This window comes from Poecile atricapillus, chromosome 24 (assembly GCF_030490865.1).
Source record: "Poecile atricapillus isolate bPoeAtr1 chromosome 24, bPoeAtr1.hap1, whole genome shotgun sequence".
Taxonomy (NCBI): domain Eukaryota; kingdom Metazoa; phylum Chordata; class Aves; order Passeriformes; family Paridae; genus Poecile; species Poecile atricapillus.
Genome location: NC_081272.1, coordinates 2,587,373 through 2,609,540, shown reverse-complemented (window position 1 = coordinate 2,609,540; position 22,168 = coordinate 2,587,373). Strand labels below are relative to the sequence as shown.

General features: G+C 52.9%; 1 protein-coding gene across 1 annotated transcript; it reads right to left on the bottom strand.

The window, feature by feature from the left end:
* Positions 1 to 14,354: 14,354 nt before the first annotated feature.
* YRDC (yrdC N6-threonylcarbamoyltransferase domain containing) lies at positions 14,355 to 16,444 on the bottom strand. Its single transcript, XM_058856399.1, has 5 exons — positions 15,849 to 16,444; positions 15,601 to 15,715; positions 15,213 to 15,332; positions 14,901 to 15,043; positions 14,355 to 14,565 (listed from the first exon to the last, which is right to left on the bottom strand). Exons 1-5 carry the CDS (start codon positions 16,319 to 16,321, stop codon positions 14,502 to 14,504), a joined length of 915 nt encoding a protein of 304 aa, XP_058712382.1. The 5' UTR covers positions 16,322 to 16,444; the 3' UTR covers positions 14,355 to 14,501.
* Positions 16,445 to 22,168: the final 5,724 nt, after the last annotated feature.

Genomic DNA, 22,168 nt, shown 5'->3' with positions numbered 1-22,168 from the left:
CTCTGAGAGATCTCATTATCAGCCACAGCAGCAGACTCTGACCTTTCATGGCAGGGCCCCTTTGAATTTACTTTCTGCCCCAAGGTACAAGAGGAACCACGAGAAATCAATTTTCTTTCCTCCAAGACCCCCTAGTTTTCAAGAACTTTTAAAGGGCAGATAAACCATAACTGGGACATCTTCTACCTTTAAAAAGGTCCTTCATCATATTAGATTTTGATTAATCAGCCTCCTACTCTCCTGTCACTTTCACAGTGGAGAGCGCTGGAGACCTCCCACCAGCCCCTCTCTGCAGAAGGAGAGGGAGGAAGAGAAAGAGAGGGAAAGGGAGAAGGAGAGGAAGACAGAAACTTCCACAGCCACTTGTGGGGAAGGCTCAGTCCCTGTGCTCAGCTGCCCTTCTGCTCCAGCTCCGTTAGCAGGGAGATGCAGCACTGTGCCGGGTGCTGGACCCTCCCTGGGCACTGCCTGTTGCCAGTTCCTGCTCAGCTGGTGTCACTGGCTGCCCTGTGGCTGCCTCCAAGCTTTGAGATGTTTCCTGGGGCTGCAAACCCTGAGACTACCTGACTTGCCCAACCAGTTGCCAGGCCCTTGGCACAATCACCAGACCCACAGAGGAGCCTGACACTGAAGGAGACAAGGTGCTCATCCCAGCCCAGGCCTCATTCAGCAGGTGTGGGGGCTCTGCAGGCTCTGAGTGGCAGCAGGCAGCCTCCTCTGCCTGCCAGATAACATACATAATTCAGGTGAAATATTCATTTAAGACTGTCTGAGCCATGGCAATAACCTAGACATTATGACAATACAGATCAATAAGCCCAGAGAGGATCCTTCACTGAAACATGCTGCAATTGTTCAAACCAAGTCTTAATTGTGACAAGAATTGATTTCGCTTTTCTAATATTCCTGACTTTTAATTAAAAAGTAGTTAAGTAGACAATGCATTTCCAGGATCATTTAGAGGCAGGGCAATATCAAGGAGCACACACTTAAAATGCAGAAGTGGTGCTTTGTTAATACAATGGGACCAACCACAGCCTGGGGAGTTGCTCTGTGCAAGTCAGAGATGCCCATGGCTGAGTAGGGTCAGGGACACCAGGACCCCCAGACCAGCAACCACAGCCAGTGTTTCATCCTGGCCTCAGCAGAGACATGGGCACGTCCCCACTTGTTCTCTCCTGCTCCCCAGGGTCCTCCAGCCATCTGCATTTCACATCCTCTTGCACACACCAGTGCATCTAATAGCTCTGATTATCCAGCAGACTCCAACGCTTTGCTTTGCCCTTGTTCACAGCACATAGCAGAGGCTGGCAGGGAGGGCAGGTCCAGGCAGGGAGGGCAGGTCCAGGCAGGGAGGGCAGGTCCAGGCAGGGAGGGCAGGGCCAGCCAGGGAGGGCAGGTCCAGGCAGGGATGGCAGGGCCAGGCAGGGATGGCAGGGCCAGGCAGGGAGGGCAGGGCCAGGCAGGGAGGGCAGGGCCAGGCAGGGAGGGCAGGAGCAGGCAGGGAGGGCAGGGCCAGGCAGGGAGGGCAGGGCCAGGCAGGGAGGGCAGGAGCAGGCAGGGAGAGCAGGAGCAGGCAGGGAGGGCAGGAGCAGGCAGGGAGGGCAGGGCCAGGCAGGGAGGGCAGGTCCAGGCAGGGAGGGCAGGTCCAGGCAGGAGAGCAGCACAGCTCCCACTGCATGGGGGGAGGGTGGTCACTGCAGCTCCAGCTGCCCCAGGAGCTCAGTGGGGTGAGCACAGCCCTGGCACAGCCTTCCCCTACTCTCTGTGTGCTTCTTGGGATGGTCCCAGGATGTGCCCAGAGCCCAAAAGGGGCTGGTAACAGGGAGTGCTGAAGCCCCTGTGAAGGGAGGGGGTGAAGTCCTCCAGCCTTTATTTTTTATTTCCTGGCAGTGTCTCAGTGGTAGCAGCACAGCACAATGAGAGTGCAAGGAGCCAGCTGTGAACCAGATATTTCTCAATCATCCTCCATTAGAGTAAAATAGGCCAAAACACCTTAATCTGATTGGAGGGAGACCATTAACATCAGAGACTCCATTAAAAGAAGAAATGGCCTTTTATCTACTAATCAAGAATCATAAAGGAAAACACTTTGGAAGACACCCATAAATGCTCATGAGAAGGAAGGGGCTGCACACCCCCTGGTCTGAGTTGCCCACATACAGCTCCTCCTCTGTATTGATGAACCCACCTGCAGAGTCTTGCCAAAGGCCAGCAGTGGTGGAATTTGGAGCAGCAGCCCCGAGCAGGGAGAGGTCCAAGTTCCAGAGATCTTGTCTCTGCACTGAAAGGGGCTGGAATAGCTTTTGGCCATTCTCACAGAACATGTCTGGTATTTACTCTGCTGGTGGGTATCTAAGTGGTCAGACACTGCGGCAAATCCTGTTTCCCTGGGTCTGATTAGATTAGGGAGCAGCGGTGCTGGAGTGCTTGCTGATATTGCCAGGAAAGGAGAGCAAAGACTGGAGAAGATTCTCAGAAACATCCCTACCCACTGTCCCCCCCACCCCAGCCCTTGCTCATGCCAATCAGAGATGCAGAAGCATCACCCTTGCAAACACAGCCCATTTATTTATATCCCTTGACTCATCAAATAAAAGTCAAACCACAAACAGTGAGAAATGGTATCCTGGCTCTTTGAGCCCCCCAGCAGCCACACAATGCTGCATCCCTGTCAAAAGCCACCATCTGCCTGCCCCTAAAACCCCTTTTCTAGGAAGGGTAAATCCAGCAATCAAGTGCTGAGCAGCCCCAGAGGGAAGGACAGGGCTGGCTGGCAGTGCCACTGTCTCAAGGAGGAGTAGGATAGCCCAGACAAATTCTTTGAAGAATCTGTGGGGCTATAATACCTTTTCATGCTGTTAAGCTTTCAATTCATCCAGCTTTGTTACCTTGGGTTATTTTATTCTCTAAATCAAACAGCCCCCATAATGATAAAACCCTTCATTAACACTGCTGGGTTCTTGCCTAAAACAACAGCCCTTGATCTCCTGCCTGTTAGTTTGATTTTGCTGTCACTTGGGACAGGATTAAAGAGAAATAGCCCTACTAATTCTTCCAATATCCTTCAGCAAACATCAGCTTGGACCAAAGAGGACACAGGATGCCACTGTTAGTAATTCTAAAGCGGCTCTTCCCTTGCAGATGGCTGGGGACCCTTGATGCCCCCCCAGGCTTTGAGATACCACAGGCCTGGAACAGCTGCCAGCTAGCACCACACTCAGGCACTTAAGCAGCCTCTCTTCTTCACAGGGGGTTTTCATCCCTGTTCAAGCCCTTTGCAGAGGTGCTGCATGGAGCACACACAGAGGGGCTGATGTACAATTTGTAACTCTTCTTGCTCAGACAGAAATTAGCATTTTGCCTTTGAAGGGAGGAGGCAGTGCTACCTTGTGCTGCAGGACCTGTCCCCACCACATCAGCAGATGGTCTCTCCTGCCACAATCCCTCCCAGCACCTCTCTCAGCCATGGCCATGGCAGGGAACAGGACTGAGCCCTCGCCACAGCGAGCCTGAAGGCCCTTGAGCTGCCATCCTCACTCTCAGCTCAGCTCACTGTGTTTTGTTTTGGCCAGCTTGTCTCACCTCTGCCTGCCACAGGTGCAGTTCAGATCAATCCTCTCAGAGCTGGCCTGTCTGGATCACTTGCTGAGGAACCCGTGGGACATCTTATCCCACTTCCCTTGCTGGCTTTTTGGAGCTGTTCATCATCCAGCTAGCTCAAGTGTTGAAGCATCACAGTGACCTTTCCCAAACAAGCCAGAATTTTCCAGCCAGACACCTCTGGCTTTGTGTCAAGTTCCAGTTCCCCAGCCAGCAAGTCCCAGTGCCTGGCAGTCAGTACATTCACATCCAGTCATTAAGCTCACATCAGCTGTCAGGCCATTGTTGCAGTGCCAGGATGGCTGTGGGCAGTGCTGACAGCTCCCCAGGGTTACTCCTAGCCTGCAGAAAGGTTTACTTCACCAGACATCTCCAGAAGGGAATGTGCCAGTTGGTGTGCGATGATTTCCCATCCATTCCCGTCTGATAGGAAGGTATGAGGAGCATTGCCTCTGTTTTTGCTGGCACAGACATAACTAACATGGGCCACGTGGAGCCCTGTAGCACCATGACCAGAGCTGAGGAAGCAGCCTGACCCCTGCACTCCCTCTAGGGCTGTGGTCTGGGTTTTTTTCCTCCTGTAACTCTGTTCCTGACCTCACAACTGTTAACTCTCAGAATCCGACCTTAAGCCTTGCTAAATGAATTTCCCCTCTGTGTTACTGTAAGGGCTGTGCAATGCCAGGAATGACGCTCAGTCCAGGCGTGCTGGAGGAGCACGGGGTCTCAGCAGGGCACAGCTACACAGGGCTGGAGACTCTGCCAGCAGCACAGACCCACACCACCTTACACTTCTGCCTCCCTGCAGAACAGAGCCACAGCAGAAACCTCAACGAGTTCTGCGGGCTGGGAAGCAGCGAGGTCCAAAGCTGGAGCCCAGTACTGTGCAGAGGCCACAGGAAGGAGCTGGGCAGAGCTGGGCCACCAGCATGTTCCACAGGCTGTGGCTGGGCCAAGGTGGGCAGGGCAGGCACAGCACAGCACAGCAGCCTCATGAGACTGTTCTGTGGCCCTGGCACATCACAGTACTCATGATGTCACTGGAGGGAAGCATGAGCCTTCAGGTGCCACACACACTTCAGAGAGCAGTGAAGTAATAGAGTATTGACTGAGATGTCCCAGGTGAGCCCTGGATGCACATTACATTCTGCTTAACTCAATAATTACAATTTAGATTATCCCTTCCCACACTCTGTTAAGCTAAAAGTCTGTAATTAGCTACTTGGTTTAAGTGTAAGGTCTTAATTAATTTATATTATGAAGTACAGTTGCTTCTTAAAGATAACGCAACACGTTCTATCACACTGTAATGCTTTAACCAAAATACAAGCTGGTCCCAGTGAGTGAGCAAAGGTCTTACAAATCAGGCACTGGGATGCAAAAATTCCTCTGCAAAGCCAAAAGGAAGCAACAAATGCACAAATGATTCAGTACAACCCCTCTTAGAGCTGTTCCTGCTCTGAGCCCCAGGAGGACATGCCAGGCTGCAGCTTCTACACCATTCCAAGTCCACCAGTAGCACCTCAAATGCACTTAACTGCTGATTTATCTTTGATTCCATTTAATTTAGTTGTTAGAAGAGTTTCAATTTAGGATTTGATGTATTTATGAAAAAGTTTCTGCACAGCACATCAGCCCAGGGTGGTTTCAGACCAGACAAGTTCTCTCACCGTATTATAACAACTCTGAGACACTCACACAAATGCAAAATCCCTAAAGCTTCCCAAACAAACACCAGCCAGACAGAGACTTAGAGAAAAACCTTGCAAAAGGCACAATAAATTACTGAACTTTTGGCATTGGGCTGAATTAAAATGATGAACTGAAGTTTTTGCTTGCCGAAAGCTGTTTCCATGCTGCTGCAGCAGCAGATGGTCTTTCCTGGAGGTGAAGGATTTTGAGGATTTGCCAGTGCAGAGAGAACCAGAATCTTAACATATGTATTGTAAGATGTAAGAGGAGACTGCCTGGAGGTGCTGCTCAGAGGGTAGACTGACCCAATGACCTGCTTATTTGGGATCCTTCTTAATTCCTCAGGAGGAAAACCCCAATAACCACAGCCTTCCCTTCATTCACACCAACAGCCTGTTCTGCCTCTGTTCTATGAGTCATTAATTCCTAATAAGTAGAAAACTGCCTGATGGGCTTTGGACAAGATTATTTACTGTATCAGAGACAAAAAAACAATGTAAATTTCCAGCTATAAACCAGAGTTTGAATGTTGACATATCTTTAATAATGATAAATGAAGAATTTATGGATGCAGCTGAAGTTCATGTGAGAATTTGAGCTCAGGTGGAGCCATCAAGCTCAGACCCAGCATCTTGTGCCAGATTTAGACATCATCACATCCCTTACCTGCACCTTGGTGATGGCCAGCTCCCCTTTCCCTCCCGTGCTGTGGGGCCTGATCCCCTTCCCTGCCAGCCCTAGGAAGCTGTGCCACAGGAAACACTGAGCTTTGTGTCACAGCCAGGGCTGTGACAGCTCCCCAGCCAGCCAGAGAAATGCTAATTGCAAAGCAAGTAATTAGTGGCTATAAAATATGACCAATACAATTACACTGAGGATTTTTTTCCTCTGTCTGTCCAGAGTCTTGGCACGGAACAGTCTTATAATTAGGTGACAAAACTGACAGGCAGCTCCAGTGAAACAGCCTGTCCTCACCCTCTGCAGAGACTCCCAAAGTGTTCTGCACCAATAATTACTAATCAAGTTATTTCTCTCAAGATTAAAAAAGCATTCTGCAGGTAATTTCCCCATAATAGCACAGGCCTGGTGCTGGCAAAGAGCCCCACACCTGCAGAGCCCAGCAGGTCTGGGATGGTTCCAGCATCACAGCCCCTTCCTGAGGGACACCCACCCCAGCTTGGGACCCCCTTTGTTTCCCCACGGGCTGTGAACTGCTGCTCCAACCCTCAAAATTGCCACACAAGGGCACTCAGTGCATCCCACCACCACCCAGGACCTCCTTCATGTGACACCTTCAGGTGTCATGAGGGATTGTTCTGAGGTGACTTAAAGAATCACCAGCAAAGGTGATCCCACCACAGCCAGGATCCCAACACAGCGGGCAACAGGCAGGACAGAGTAAGGAGGCCTCAGTGATCCTGAAATGTTCTGCTCCCTCCAGACTGTCAGTGGGCACAAGGATAAACAATCTGGAGAAGATGAAGGCACACAAGGGCAGCAGTGTGTCTGAGCCACATCTCTGGAGCTCCAGCCTGCTGCCCCACACCAGACTCACCTGGTGACCACCTGCATGGGGACATGGCCTCCTCAACCCTGCTTCATCCCAGGTGTTGCTACTGGTGTGCTCAGTGGCACTGTGATGATGCCATCCAGCTGCATTTTCTAAAACTGTTTGGAAAAAAAGCCCATGAGCCTGTAATTTGTCATTACCATACCGACCTGGAGAGCAGCTGAGCAAACCACTAATATGGAACAAACAATCAAACAAAACCCGTCATGGCTTCTGTCAGGCAGAGACCAATGCTGATGAATCACCTGTAGCAGCATGGGAGAATAATTTGTGAATTACATTGATTTCCAAAATCAAAGCATAAATTTTGCTTCACAATTGAAGTATCATGGGAAGTTTTGTTTTTAGTAGGTGTTTTGTCTCCTTGTGATTTTTGGGGGGGAAATAACACTCACTCCAGCCAAACCCACAGAGTCCTTGTGACACAAACTTGCTAGTTAAACTCAGGCACCTGCTTCTGGGTCTGGCCTGGATCATTGCAGGGAGCCCTCAGAATTCTCTTCAGTGCTGGTGTGGCTCCTGAGTCAACCCTGTGAGCACCACTGGCCACTCACACCAGTGTGGCAGGACGGGTCCCAGTACTTCAGTGTATTTCAGTGCATCAGTATCTCCTGCAGGACTGCCTGCCCGAGGAGAAGCACTGAAAGCTGTCATTTGGACCAACAAGGTGCCCACTGATGCTTTTGGAGAGCCCAACAGCCTCTCTTCCACCACAGCCCCATACGCAGTTCCAACCCACAGCTCCCACCACCTTCTAACTTGGCCCCACTTCGAGGCAGGAGCTCAGCACATCACAGGGAAACCCAAATCCCCAGCACCTGCATTGAGCTGCTCCATCTCTCTACCAGAATATCTGTGAGCCCTCTGTGCTTCTCCTGCCGCTGCCACCACAGCATTGGTCCTGCTGCCACCACAGCATCCAAACCATCAGTCCTGCTGCCACCAATGGAGAGCAGCAGGACTAAGCCTGCAGTCTGCAAGCCTGAGAAGGCACCTCTCTCTGTCCCAGCACACCAGGGCCTCTGAGCAGCCCTGCAGACCCAGCAGCTGGGGACTGCTCTTCCCACAGCAGAAAACACCCTCCATGTTCATGCTCTGCTCTGCTTCCAGCAGCTCCACATCTGCGTTCTCCTTTTGTCATTACCTACCCCATGACAAACCCATTATGATAGTCAAGACTGGAATCATTGTGATCCCAGGCAGATGCCCAGGACTGGCCCAGAGGAGCAGCAGTGTTGTGCACAAGGCAGTAACAAATTACTGAGTGTCACCTCTGATTTATCACTGCCTTGGTTTCCAGACAGTGGTACTGTTCCCCCCAGGGAAGCAGCCTTGTGGGTGCCAGCACATCTGCTCTGATTGAGCCTCTAACAGGGATGATTTTGCTTATTTTATTGGATTGGAAGCATCCCCAATAAGCATCTTGTCTCCTTGTCTGAGTGATGCCTTTGCTATATGACACTGAATTTACATCCCATCCACTGCACACAACTGCTCTGACAGCTGGAAAAGCACCATATGGGGTGGGGACACACTCCAGGAACTCAGTCCCAGCAGGGACGAGTCTTTGCCGTGCTCATGAAGATGCCAGAAACGTCTGCAGGTGACAGGCCCTGCCAGAGATAAGACTACGCAGCACTGTGCCGTGCTTTCATCTTCAAAGGTGTTTTAAAATGCAAAGAAATTAACAGCAGCTTCTCCTGGGCACGGCTCAGACTGCACAGGGGTCTGAGACACCGCAGAGATTGCTGGAGCCTGTCTGCAAGCCTGAGCTGTTCTGATGTTCTGATGAGGAGCAGACAAGAGGACAGAGACACCCCAGAGGGCACAGCTATCGTGGGCACGGGCTCCCACTGCAGCTGCCAGCAGGAATGGCTGAAGTGGCATTTGTGCCAGCGCAGTTCTGCTACTGAGACCTCACCTCACTACACAGAAATGAGGACAGACCCCTCTGAGCCAGCCCTCCCTCATCAGCACTCCCAAAATGGGCTGGGGTACACCAGCAGGGGCAGGGCCACAGTCAGCCAGGGTTTGAAACACACAGCAAACAGCCCTCAGCTCCCTGGCATGACCCCTCCAGCTGCTGAGCCAGGAGCCAGGGCCCTTAGCCACAGCAGCCACCTGGCCTGTGCCTGGCCTCACAGGCACAACAGCCTGGCCTCAGCACCAGCGCCTGGCTTGTCCGTGCCACTGGCTGGTACTGGGGATTGTGGCTTCAGATATCCCTTTCATCTCATCAGAGGCTGCTGGATTTAATTCCCTGCACTTTGGGATAAAGTGAGGGTCCCATCCAGAAAGCAATTTGTGTTTCTCAGAGCAGGCAGTCAGAACATTTCCCATTAAAATGTAAATTTAACCATGTTTTCTGGCATCTCTTTTCCTTCCTTAAGGTAAGAAGAATATGAACTTGTATTATTTTTTCCATCAACGATATCTTCCCCTCTGTTTTCATTTAAGGAAAAAAGCTGCCTGATATACACCTTTAGCAAATTAAATTTGAATTGAGTCTGACAGCACAACAGGGATCCAGATTACAGGGAGATGTCCTGCCCTAATTGGAGTCATTGCCAAGAAGTTATTTGCAGATTTAACCACGGAGGGCACAAGTAGAGCAAACGTGGTCTCTGCACTAAGTGCTCATCCCACCAGCACTCCCAGCTGGCTGCAGGACCAGCCTGGTCCCAACACAAGCAGCACCTTGATGGTGTCCCTCAGGAACATCCTGGATGCTGAGTTTAGTTTCACTGCAATCCCAGCCATCCTCAGCCACGGCTGAGCCCCACTGGCTGTCCCTCTGCCAGCTCTGGGGCTCCCACATCAGCCAGGTGTGGTGGTTCCTGCCCTGCCAGCAATCCCTGTCCCACCACAGATCCCTGCCCCATCACAGATCCCTGCCCCACCACTGTCCCTGACCCTCCATCCATCCCTGCCCCACCACTGTCCCTGACCCTCCATCCATCCCTGCCCCACCACTGTCCCTGACCCTCCATCCATCCCTGTCCCACCACTGATCCCTGTCCCACCACACATCCCTGTCCCACCACTGATCCCTGTCCCACCACTGTCCCTGACCCTCCATCCATCCTTGTCCCACCACTGATCCCTGTCCCACCACACATCCCTATCCCACCACTGTCCCTGACCATCCATCCCTGCCCTGCCTCCATCCCTGCCCCAGCACAGATCCCTGCCCCAGCACAGATCCCTGTCCCACCACTGATCCCTGTCCCACCTCCATCCCTGCCCCACCACTGATCCCTGTCCCAGCACAGATCCCTGCCCCACCACTGATCCCTGTCCCAGCACAGATCCCTGTCCCAGCACTGATCCCTGTCCCAGCACAGATCCCTGTCCCAGCACTCCTCTCACCACACAGCAGAGGGCAATGGCTGTCTGGTAACCAGCAGAGGATTTTGGCCAAACATGCTCCGAATAATGAAACCAACTGTCCCCCTCACTGCAGGTTTTAATAAAACCCCAAATCCGTGTGAACTCACCATTTCTTTCGCTTTCTTACACCTGGAGGCAGGGAGGGCTCCCTCCATACCTGGGGAAGCCTGTCAGCATTTGAAGGGTGTTTAGAGGATACAACTGGATACAAGGAGCAAAACCTGAAAATTCCCCTCTGCCCACATTGGGCAGGTAATTGCCACAAGCTTGGGAGCTCCTTGTTCCCCAGAAATCTCATCCAGTCAAGCTGTGGCTGATGACAACTTGCACCTGACAGAGCTGCAGCCAGGCCACCCCTGGCCCCTGTGGGCAGAGTTAATGTGGAGCCTCACTCCAGAGCCCAGGGAGAGTGGGCTTATCAATAAAAATGAATGGTTTCATTGCAAGGGGGATCTGATCCAGTGCTTTCCCTGTCCTGGGGACCAAAGTGCTCCTTCCCAGGGCCATGCATGGCTTTCCTACAGGACTGGCCCTGGAATCCAGCACATGTTGGGCTGCAATGGAATGTTCTGGCCCACAGCAGCAAGTGAATCAGCAATCTCAGCCAGCATTAATTATGCAGAGAATCGTTTGCTGGTAAGAAAAGAAAAAAAACCAGAAAAAGTTCTAATTTAATCAAAATTAAATTAATAGTTAATTTAACAATTCCACAGCGAAAAGCCCTTGACCTCTGGACTTTTGCCCCCTGCAGGCAGGGACTGCTCCTGGCTCCTGCAGTGGTAGCACCCCATGGCACCCCAGCACTTCCCCACCTCACAGCCTCCTCCCCAGGGACTCCCTGCAGCCATCCCTGGGGTCTCAACACCAGGGTGGATAAACCACAGCATTCTGAAAAAGGGAAAACATGGACAAGAGGTGGATGAACACAGACCATGTTACTTGTAAGCCCCTGAAAAATTCCAGCACAAATATATATATATTTTTTAAGGAACTGGGAAGAAGAGCAGCCAGACAGAAAATCCTCCAGAAAAGGGAGCTGAGAGCAAATCTGGCAAATGAACCTGGGGTGACCTGGAAGAGGGAATGCTATCTGAGGAAACAGATTCTCTAGATGACCTCAAGGTCCCCTCTGTCTATATCATCTACACTTCTACAGACTAATTCCTTAAATCAGTATCCTGTGAAAAACCCTCACTCTGAGCTCCCAGCATCTGGCAGGGCAGGCTGGGCTTCATCTGGAAGCATCTCCCCAAGCAGTGCACTACCTTGTACTCAAGGCATTACAAGAAAATAAATCAGAAGAAGATTAAGAGAAATATTGTTTGAAAGACTTAATCAGCTGCAAATTGCAATTTTGTGTTTCCAGCTTAATTAGCCCGAGTCTGTTTTTCATTGTGTCAGGAAGCAGAACCAGGGCAGTAGCAGCAGCATCACAGATCTCTGGTTGCAGTGATGGAGGAAAACTTCTCCCTGCTTAGGGCTCTTGGATGCCTCAGCCAGCAGCATTCCCAACAGCTCCAACAGGGCTGGAAAGGGTCAGACACCAAGCAGCTTCACCTCCAAAACCAGCCCTGACCTAGGCAGCCTGGCCTGGTGTTGCTCAGTTGAACCATTGCTCCACAAGTTTGAACTGGCTCTGCTGGTGAGGTTCTACGGTTGCATTTTTGTTTGCAGGGCAAGTGCTGATTAAAATGCAAACCATGCATCTCCTGCTCTGACGGCTCATGCCAAAGTGGTTTCCACAAGGGCTGCAAACACAAGGGTCACCCTGGTCTGTGAGTAGGTTTATGGAGGTGTTTATGGAGCAGCAGCATCACAGATCTCTGCTTGCAGTGATGGAGGAAAACCTCTCCCTGCTCAGGGACTCTTTATAATAAATAATAAAATAAATATATATAAGGAATAATAATTTTATAAATACTTAGATAATAAATTTAAAATCATAATTAGAACATCTGCCTCCCATATTTCCAGGGGCACCTCCCCAGCAGAAGCTGTGTCTGATCCCCCTGTCCCAGCTGGGCTGGGGGTGTATTTTCACCATGTCCCAGCAGACAGGTCACCGTGTCCTGGTGACTCCCTGCAGGTCCCATCCCTGCTCACAGGACTCTGCAGTCACTCGGTGGAGCAGCAGGGTCCTGCTCTGGGAGGCACCAAGGACACCTGAACAAGCAACAAATCCCGACTTTGCTCTGTGCTGGATTCGAGGCGCTGACAGCGCCCTGACACTGATACACAGCCCCATCACCTCAGCTGGTGCCAAGCACATCATGCTGACAGCACAGTGCCCCACAGCCAGCCAGGAGCCAGAGGAACAGGGAATTTATAGTGCCTGCAGTCTCTGCACTACCCTTGCACCCCTGCCTGATGCACTGCTCATCCTCTTGGTGCTGGTGGTACAAATCTGTCACTTGCAGGGACACTGAATGCTGCCAGCAGGGAATGAGCCATGAGCAGAGGCACCAGCTGAGATGGTGACACATTTCTCCATTTTCTGCCCACCTGGGCTGTTCACAAATGCCACTCCAGGTTGTGGCCAAGATGAGACTCTGGGCACTCCAGAGCCAGCCCCGTTCAGGGGAGGCAGCTCCTCCTTAGGGCTGTGCCTCACCTGGGGGAGCATCCCTCCCCACGCAGCTGTAGGAAAGGAGCCCTCACCTGCATGTTTCAGAGGCCCCAAGGGAAGGAGGAGGAAGAGCTGCTGCAGCAGAGCTCCCACAGCCAGGGCAGCAGCTCCTGGAGCCCCTCAGGGGCACGGCTCAGTCGGTGACCATGGCTCAGCTGCTCCACTGGTGCAGGGCACAGCCACGTGCCTCTGCCAGCACAGGGCAGGGCCACAGCTGCACCTGGTGCACCATGGCACAAGATCAGCTTGTCTGAGCAGGGAAATACATCACTGGGAAAACAGGAAACATTTGGAAAGTGGATGGCAGGTGTGAGTGATGGATGAGCACTGGAGAAGCCCAGCAAGGATCGATGAACAGCTGATGAGCTGAGGAGAGGCAGGGGCTGCTCACTGTGCAAATCCAGCAGGGAAATTGCTCCCTGTGCTGGGAGGTTACAGTGAGGCCCCAAACAGCCCTGACACCCACAGGTATGGGGCACCACTTCTGGCTCTGGTGTGAGCTGGGGGATGAGGAGAGTCACACAAATATTGTTTGAAAGACTTAATCAGCTGCAAATTGCAATTTTGTGTTTCCAGCTTAATTAGCCTGAGGCTGGTTTTCATTGTATCAGGAAGCAGAACCAGGGCAGAAGCAGCAGCATCAATACAAATTAACGGTTTCATTGCAAGGGGACGCCCAGTGCCCCACTCTGCCCCCTCTAATACAGCAGAGCCTCTGCTCAGAGCAGTTCCTGCCAGCACTGGGGACAGGCAGGCAGGACAAGGGGTCCTGTGCAGGCAAAGGGAAGGGATCCCTCTGATTTCCCTCAGCCCCTCCATCCCCCAGGATACCTGACTGAGAAAGGCAAGAGCAGATATCACACACCCACTCTGCAAATGACAGTAACTCACCCAGCCTGGTGCTTTGGGAATTTTATAGCAGCAGCTCCAGGCAGGCAGTGACTCTGGGGTCAGCTGTGTGTGCAGTGCAATCCATCAGCAGTGCCTGAGACAGCTGCTTGTGAGCAGTAACAACAGAAAACAGCTCCCTGGCCCTCAAGACATCGGGAAAAACCCTCCCAGTGCAGGCTGAATTCTACATTTAAATGAAGGAAGATCATCACACCAAGAGCTTATTTCATTCTCTGCACTAGGAGGAAGCAGGTTGCTCTGAGCAGCTCTAGCCTGGGTTATCTGAATACTGAATTTTCAGAAGCATGGGCTCTTTCAGCTCAGTAGGAGGCTTTGATCACATTTAGAACAAAGAGCAGCCAGAGAGCAGCACAGCTGTGACACCCTCAAAGCCCCTCTGCTCCATGTCCTCTTTCCTTCCAGTGCAGGTGGCACAGGATGAGCACCCAGAAGTGGGTGGGGCACACTGGGCCTTCCCCACACCATCCTGACAACAGTTTAACTTTCATAATCACATAATTCATAATTATTTCAGGATAACAGAACAGACATTTGGGAACAGTACAGCAGCACAGAGAGGTCAGAAAGGGTTTTCCAGTCTTTCTTTTTTAAATCTTTTTTTATTTACCTTGTCATAACCCATCGACCTTATTAAACAAGGCCATGATCACCCACTCCTGAGTGCACAGGCACACAGTGCCCAGCTCCAACAGCTCCCAGTCCCAAGCATTAGGAAGGTTCTGGTACCAAGCCATACTTCTCCTTCAGGATTTCAACTGTGGGCGTTAGTGCACTGCAGGGACAAACAGAGCCATCAGAACAAAGGGTTTGGAGCATTAAAACTGCATTTTCTGGAGAAGAACAATCAGTGAGACACAGGATTGCACTTAGAGCCAAGGAGAGCGTGAACTCCAGACACAACAGCTTCACACAGAAGCTGTGAGAAAGGGGAATCTGAGAGCTCCTGAGGATTTCTGGAAGTGCTCATAATTAAGTTAACATTAATGGGAAGGTGGAAGTGCTGTGGGAAGCGAAGCAGAGCAAAACAAAGCAAAGTAATGGATGAGCCACCCCTACCCAAAAGCTTTGTTTCATTTAAAGCAAAGGAAAAGCCCCAGCTACACTCACCAGCCAGGCCGGATGATGGAGAATTTCCCTGACACAGATAAGTCAACCACAGTTGATCCCAAGCGACACTCTGGGCTCTGGATGTCTCCTATGGGACCTCCATCAATGACCAAGGACAACTGAGGCCACAAATCCTGGAATTCCTGCAAGAGAGCTGTTGGTAACAGTCCTGACAGCCGTTTGTGAGCCTCATTTAAATAAAGTAAAAATATATCAGCAGAGCAGCCCCTGGTTTATTGCTAAAGCTGAGCTCAACTGAGAGAGCCTGGGGCTGTGCCAAAGTGACATCCCTGAGGGATGAAAGAAGCTCACCAGCACGGTCAGGGTGCTGCCCTGGGAGCTGATGTTGGCGCTTGTCAAAGCCAGCGGTCCCGGGCAGGCGCGAGCCAGGTCCCTCATGAAGGGGTGGTTTGGAATGCGAACACCAACCAGCTGCAGGGAAGGAAAGGAGGGCTTTACACACAGGAATTGGTTTTAATCTTGTGTTGTCTAAAGCTCTGAAAGAGCTGTCAGATCTACATCTGCTGAACCAGCAGTAACACAAGACTTAAGTCAGGCCCTAACGCTGGTTTGTGCCATGTCCAGGTCGGTCAGAGGGAGCAGGAGAACACAGGGACCATTTCTGGGGACAGGTAAGGACAAATGTTACAGCAGCCCCTGCCCTCGAAGCCCCGAGATCAATCCTGTAGCCATGACCTACCGATGTGAACGGATTCAGGTCTTTATTCAGCTCTTCTGAACGCTGTAACACCAGGGTCACCGGTCCCGGGAGCAAGTCCCGCAGCAGCTCGTCGGGAACATTGACTCGGCAGTACCTGCAGGGCCGGAGACAGCTGGGTCAGGGGAGCACACGGTGTCACCGGGGCCACGGGAGCTCGGGCAGCTCCGGCACGGCCCGCACGGCCCTTCCTTCCCTGGGGCTCCGCGTCCGCCGGGATCCGCGCTGACCTGTAGAGCCGCTCCACGTCCCCGAGGCAGATGGCGAGCGGCTTGGCTCCGTTCCGCCCCTTCAGGCTGTAGATGCTGCGCACGGCGGCCGAGTCCTGGGCCAGGCAGGCCACGCCGTACACCGTGTCCGTGGGCACCGCCACCAGCCCGCCCGCCTGCAGAGCGCCGGCCGCGGCCGCCACCGCCTCCCTCCAGCCTGCGCCACACCGGGCGTCAGCGGGGCGGCCCGGCTCCTGCCGCCACCGCCCGGGGCCTCCAACCTCCGGTGCGGCCCAGCCCAGCTCCACCGGGGCGCTCCCGCCGCCGGCACAGCCTCCCCCCTCCGCTGGCTCCCCGCGCGCACATCGAGGGCCGGGCCGGGCCCCGCTGCCGGGCGGCAGCAGCACCAGGCGGCCGCGGCCCAGCCCCGGGCCCGGGCCCGCCGCTCCCTCCGCCGCCCGCGCCAGCGCCAGCACCCGCGCCGCCCGCCCCATGCGGCGCCACTTCCGGCGCGGGGGAAGTGACGCAACATCCGGGGCCGGGCCGCCTGAGCCGTTGCCATGGCGACCGGGGGCGCGCAGGAGCCGCGCGTGGGCCGGACGGAGCCGGCGGGAGAGCGGCGGGTGCGGAGAGGGCACCGGGGAACGGGAGGGACATCGGGGAACGGGAGGGGCAGCGGGGAAATGAACAGGGCACGGGGAACGGGAGGGGCACGGGGGAACGGGAGGGGCACGGAGGAATGGACAGGGCACCGGGGAAGGGGAGGGGCACGGAGGAATGGACAGGGCACGGGGAACGGGAGGGTCCAGGGGCATCGGGGGCTCCGGGGGTGCCCCCGGTGGCGGCCGTGACCGCTGTCCCCGCCGTGTCCCCGCAGGTTCCGGAGGAGCCGCGGAGGCTGCGGGAGCTGCTGGAGCTCCGGCAGCGGCAGCTGCGGTCCCGCATCGCCGCCTGTGAGCAGCTGAAGGCGGCGATGGTCGCGTTGCGGGCGGCGCTGAGCCCCGGCCCGGCGGGCGGCGCGGGGCCCTGAGGAGCCCCGGGGGAGGGGATGGAAGCCGCGGAACGCAGCGAGGGCTTTGGGGCTCCGGGGGAACACGGGGAGCGGGGCCCTGCCGGGCTCCCCCGCCCTGGCCTTGGAGCTCGCTCGGTCTCGCCGCGCTCGTGCCTTATCGCATTAAACTGAGTTGACAATAAAGCCAGATGCGCTCGGTGTGTTTCTCCCCAGCCCCCGTGTGTTCCCCGCTGCTCTGCCATGGAGAGACTGCACAGGCAGAGCCCGGCGCCCAGAGCAGCACCCGGGCAGCAGCAGCGGATGGAGCTCTGCCATGCGAGATCCCCCGGCTCTGCCGTGCCAGATCCTCCGGCTCTGCCGTGCCACATCCCCCGGCTCTGCCGTGCCACATCCCCCGGCTCTGCCGTGCCACATCCCCCGGCTCTGCCGTGCCACATCCCCCGGCTCTGCCGTGCGAGATCCCCCGGCTCTGCCGTGCCAGATCCCCCGGCTCTGCCGTGCCAGATCCCCCGGCTCTGCCGTGCCACATCCCCCGGCTCTGCCGTGCCACATCCCCCGGCTCTGCCGTGCCACATCCCCCGGCTCTGCCGTGCCACATCCCCCGGCTCTGCCGTGCCACATCCCCCGGCTCTGCCGTGCCACATCCCCCGGCTCTGCCGTGCCAGATCCCCCGGCTCTGCCGTGCCACATCCCCCGGCTCTGCCGTGCCAGATCCCCCGGCTCTGCCGTGCCACATCCCCCGGCTCTGCCGTGCCACATCCCCCGGCTCTGCCGTGCCACATCCCCCGGCTCTGCCGTGCCACATCCCCCGGCTCTGCCGTGCCACATCCCCCAGCTCTGCCTTCCACCTCCCACCCGCACCGGAGGCACCGGAGTGGCCAAGCTGGGCCAGTGCTGGGACAAGGGTGAAAAGGCAAACGCTGCCTTTCAGGGCTGGAATTCCTCTTCCTAAGGAGATTGTAAGCATCCTGCCCTCTCCTGTCCCACAGAATACTCTCAGGAAAAACTATTATAACACAATGTTTAAATAAGCATTTAATTAGGATTCCATTAGTATTAATATTGCTTTCAATTCCAAAAAGGTAAATTTCCACTTCTTTGCAGATATTTCAAAGTACAATATTAACTTCATACAAAATGAGCAATTAAGCAAACACCATTATTTCACATTCTTCAAAAAATACAAATTCATATTTACTCTTTTGGGTTTTGGAGATGCTCTTCCTTTGGAAGTACTGTACCTGTAACTAACATCTTCACATTGCTCAATGTAAGCACATTTGTTCCCATGTTTCAGAGTTAAATAAATTCCTTTATTACCATACACACATTCTTGAGAAACTGGGGTTTAGTTCAGCTGTCTCCAAAGCCCCAGGCAGTGCAGCCCCCAGCCCCAACAGCTCATCTGGAGCTGGAGCTGCCCCCGGTGTGGAGCCAGGCTGGGGTTTGGGCTGGGTGAGGCAAAACAGAGCAGGGTCAGCCCGAGCAGCGGGAGGACAAGAGTCACAAACCAGGAACACCAGCGACTGCAACTACAGCACTGCAAACACACCCTCCAGTCTGCTGGAAAAGGTCATGTGAAAAAAACCTTTTTTTTAAGAAAAAGTAGAAACTGCATTTATTTGAGAAAGTGTACACTGCATAATGAACCAAATTTTGGCCAGCTTGCACACCACTGCAGCATGGTGTGGGGTTTCACCTAGTCCCAAAAACACACACTTAGACTATGTACACTACTACATAAATATCCAGTTTAATTTGCATTTCTCAGTGCAGACACAGAATCCAACTTCTAGAACATGTGATAGGTATCAAGACAAGACACAAAAAAGTTAAAAGTTCAGCCCTGTCCATGAGAATTGACTACAGGTAACATTTATAAAAACTTGACATTGCTTCCAAAATATGTTACGGAAAAAAATAGTATACAATTAAAAACTCTGCAGTCAGAAATTCATAGGGTTTATTAAAGACGTGCTCCTCTTTTTTGCCTTACAGTCCAAACTGACTCCAACAGCTCTACCCAGCTAGCTCAGCTAACTCCTGCCAAGAACTTTTCACCCACAGATCTCAAATCATTTCACAGCCAACACCCCGTCCTCGTTCCGCGGGGAGGATCCGAGGCAGCGCCAGGTTCTGTGCCTTGCCCGGTGTCTCCCGGCCAGCGGTGGAAGCGAGGACGTGACACCAGAGCTCGCCTGCTCTGTCCCACTGACCCAGCTGCCTCACCTCAGGAACAACCCAGCAACAGCTGCTCATCTCCAGTCCCCTCCAAGGACAGCTACCCTGGGCTCAGCTGCCCCTGTGGCTCCGTGCCAAGGCCGGCTCCAGCTCTGAGCCCAGCCTGTCTCGGAGTAGGAGTGCTGTAAACAGTTCACAGCAGTGATGCACATCAAGGACAACCTTGTGGATGGCTACGGCCATGCCACCCCCAAGAAATAAGGCAGTAACAGGACATCAGAAACCATCTTGACAAATTTCAAAGGTGCAACATGCCTGTTTGAAAGCAGCTTGTCACTTGTGTTCCCACGTGGGTGACAGGATGAGGACAGGGGAAGAAGGACACACATCAAGGGACACAGCAGGTCCAACAGGAGCGACAAGCAGCCCCCAGAAAGCAAGAGAGAAAAGGCTGCTGAAGCACAGTGCTCTCAGAGGGTTATTTGCATAGATTGGACATTTGCTAATGATGCATAATTTGTCTGGGGCACGGGGGAAGGGCAGCACAGCACCCACCACACCTGTTCTGTCAGACAGACACACACGGACCACACGGGACAAGGATCTTTAGCTACAGGTATTGCACCAAGTTAAGTGCTCATCTTTGCACACCCCTGTTAACTTTTACTCAGAGCAAAAATAAACTTTGTGAAAGTATATACAAAAGAAATTGCAGCAATTGGGTTAAAGATAAAATAACCTAAAGTGCATTTTAGATACCAGTATGAGGTTCTGCGAACTTGTCTTCCTGGGCACACGCAGCATTACACAAGTGTCCAATTCGTACTTTATTCCATGTAATTCAGTACCAGCATTCAATCACTGCTGATTTTCCACCCCACCCCCCCCACCCCCCACCCACAAGCACAAAAAGCAATTTCTCCAACCTTTAGTTGCACACCAAGTCTACTCACTTGGCTCCTTGCTTGGTGACCAAAGCTACCAAAGTCAGTAACTTGACCCCCTCTACATATTTAAGCTTCTGCACCCATCTAGAAACTATGAGTGGCCAAGGAAACCCCCACTAGCACAAAACAGGTGACCTAGAGCAGTGCAGTTTTGCTCTGTGATAATTAAAGGGGTTCATGCAGGCTTTGTAGAGGCAGGCACGCTGTTCCCAGAAGCTCCAGTACATCAACCCTTTTCTGGGAATCCAATGTCTCATCTATAAGGGCAGAAACTCTCCCTTTCATTAACCATGTAATAGTGAATATGCTAAATGCTGGGGCAGAAAGGAGAGGACAGGAAAAATCTCTGGCCTTGCAGAATCTCAGGGCTTTGCTGCAGCTGCCCTTGGATCTCCTCCCACCCCAGCATGGCATAGCCTGCCCTGGAGCACAGTCTGATCACACAGTACTGGGGATGATGCAAATGTGAAAACATCTCAGACACACGCAGCACAAACACTCTGGAAAGCAGATGGACAGCAAACAACAAAAGCACACACCTGTAAAACGCAGTGGATGCACAGCTCCTGTGCTCACAGAATCACATGCTCCTGCCTCACTACAAGCTCTTAACCAGTTCCACCTGAATTGCAGCCTGCCCAATGCACATATAAGAGGGCAAACACAATGCACCAAAGAATCAGCAGGACATAGTGTTTTTCCTGGAACACAACAAAAAAACCCAGTAGCTGTGAAGAGAAACAGCAGAGATTGACCCTGGGCACTGCTGCCCATCACTGCAGCTCCACATTGAGCTTCCCAGTTCAGAGACTTTGGTAGCTTCTTCTACTCACTTCAGTCACAGAAGAGTTTCTGAAGATGCTCTCTGGTCCAACCAGAAGCATGTTTTAGGTTGACTAAGTCATAAGTAATAAAAGTAAAAAAAAGCCTCCCTGAAGGCTGCAAAGGCTCAGAAGTGGTTGCTAAATTGCCCAGCTGTCACAGTGCAGGCCACATCTGGGACCCCTGTCCCTCATCAGAGGTAACCCCCACAACGCCAGGGGAATCTTCACACTCCTGCATCAGCAGTCTCCCACAGGCACACATCCACACCCACTCACCCTCAAACACCACAGCTGGCCAAAGGAAATGCCTGAGGCCACAGTGAGAGGCACCAGAGGCACCCCCAGGCAGCACTCACCCCCCTCCCAAGTGGAGTTCTGTGCAGAGTAGCTGGCAGGAGACTCCTCTGCAAGGACACTCCCAACCATGCAGGCTTGGGAATGTTTTTTGTGTTCAAAGCAGTTCTTGCTTCCATGCAACCCAACTGCAGCACAAAATGAAGCTGTAGGAGAAAAGCACAGGGGCCACCACCTCGCTGCCCTCCAAGGATTGCCATTACAGGAACAAAACAAGAAATGCTTTGTTAACCCCCTTTGTGGATGCCAAACCTTGTCACTGCAGGACTCGTAGCCCCACTGCAACAGTCCTGCCACACCCCCAGAGGAAACACCAGCAGCATGATGTGTGATGCCCTGGAGCTTATCCCTGCAACTGCCAACACCGAGCTCTGTGCCCTGGCGCAGGCACACAGCGCGCCCCAGGCACACCCGTCTGCCCTCACGGACACAGCGCCTTCCCTTCTCACCTCACCACAAACAAGCTGTCCAGGAGGGGAAGGCCAGCTCCCTTCAGTCCCTTTCCACCCAAGCTGGGCAGTGCATTCCCAGGGGAACAGCACGAGAGGCTGCTGAAGGCAGTCCCAGCGTGGGTCAGGCCACACTGGGCATGTCACAGGAGGGTTGAACACCTGCTGATCACCAGGCAGCATTCACAGGGTTCTCCCCTCCCTGGAGGTACAGAGAGCAGCTCTGATCAAACACAGAGAGTGAAAGATCTCTATCCACTACAGTTTGCATTCCTAAACTGAGTGCAGGGACACTCCCCACTAATTGGCTTACAGTCATTATCTTTGTATCTCACTAATGACAACACTGTAAACTGAATAAAGACTATTTAATATTCTTTCTTTTAACACAAGAAGACTGACAGCCAAAGCCAGAAAGATGGATTAAAACTATAAAATTACATATTTTAAAATAATGCAGCATAAATAAACCATTTAGAATGAGACTGCATTTATTGCAACATTACAGGCTTTTTGGTGGAAGGGGGGTTTGGATTTGATTTACCCTGAGTAGGTTAGAATATAGACTCTCAGT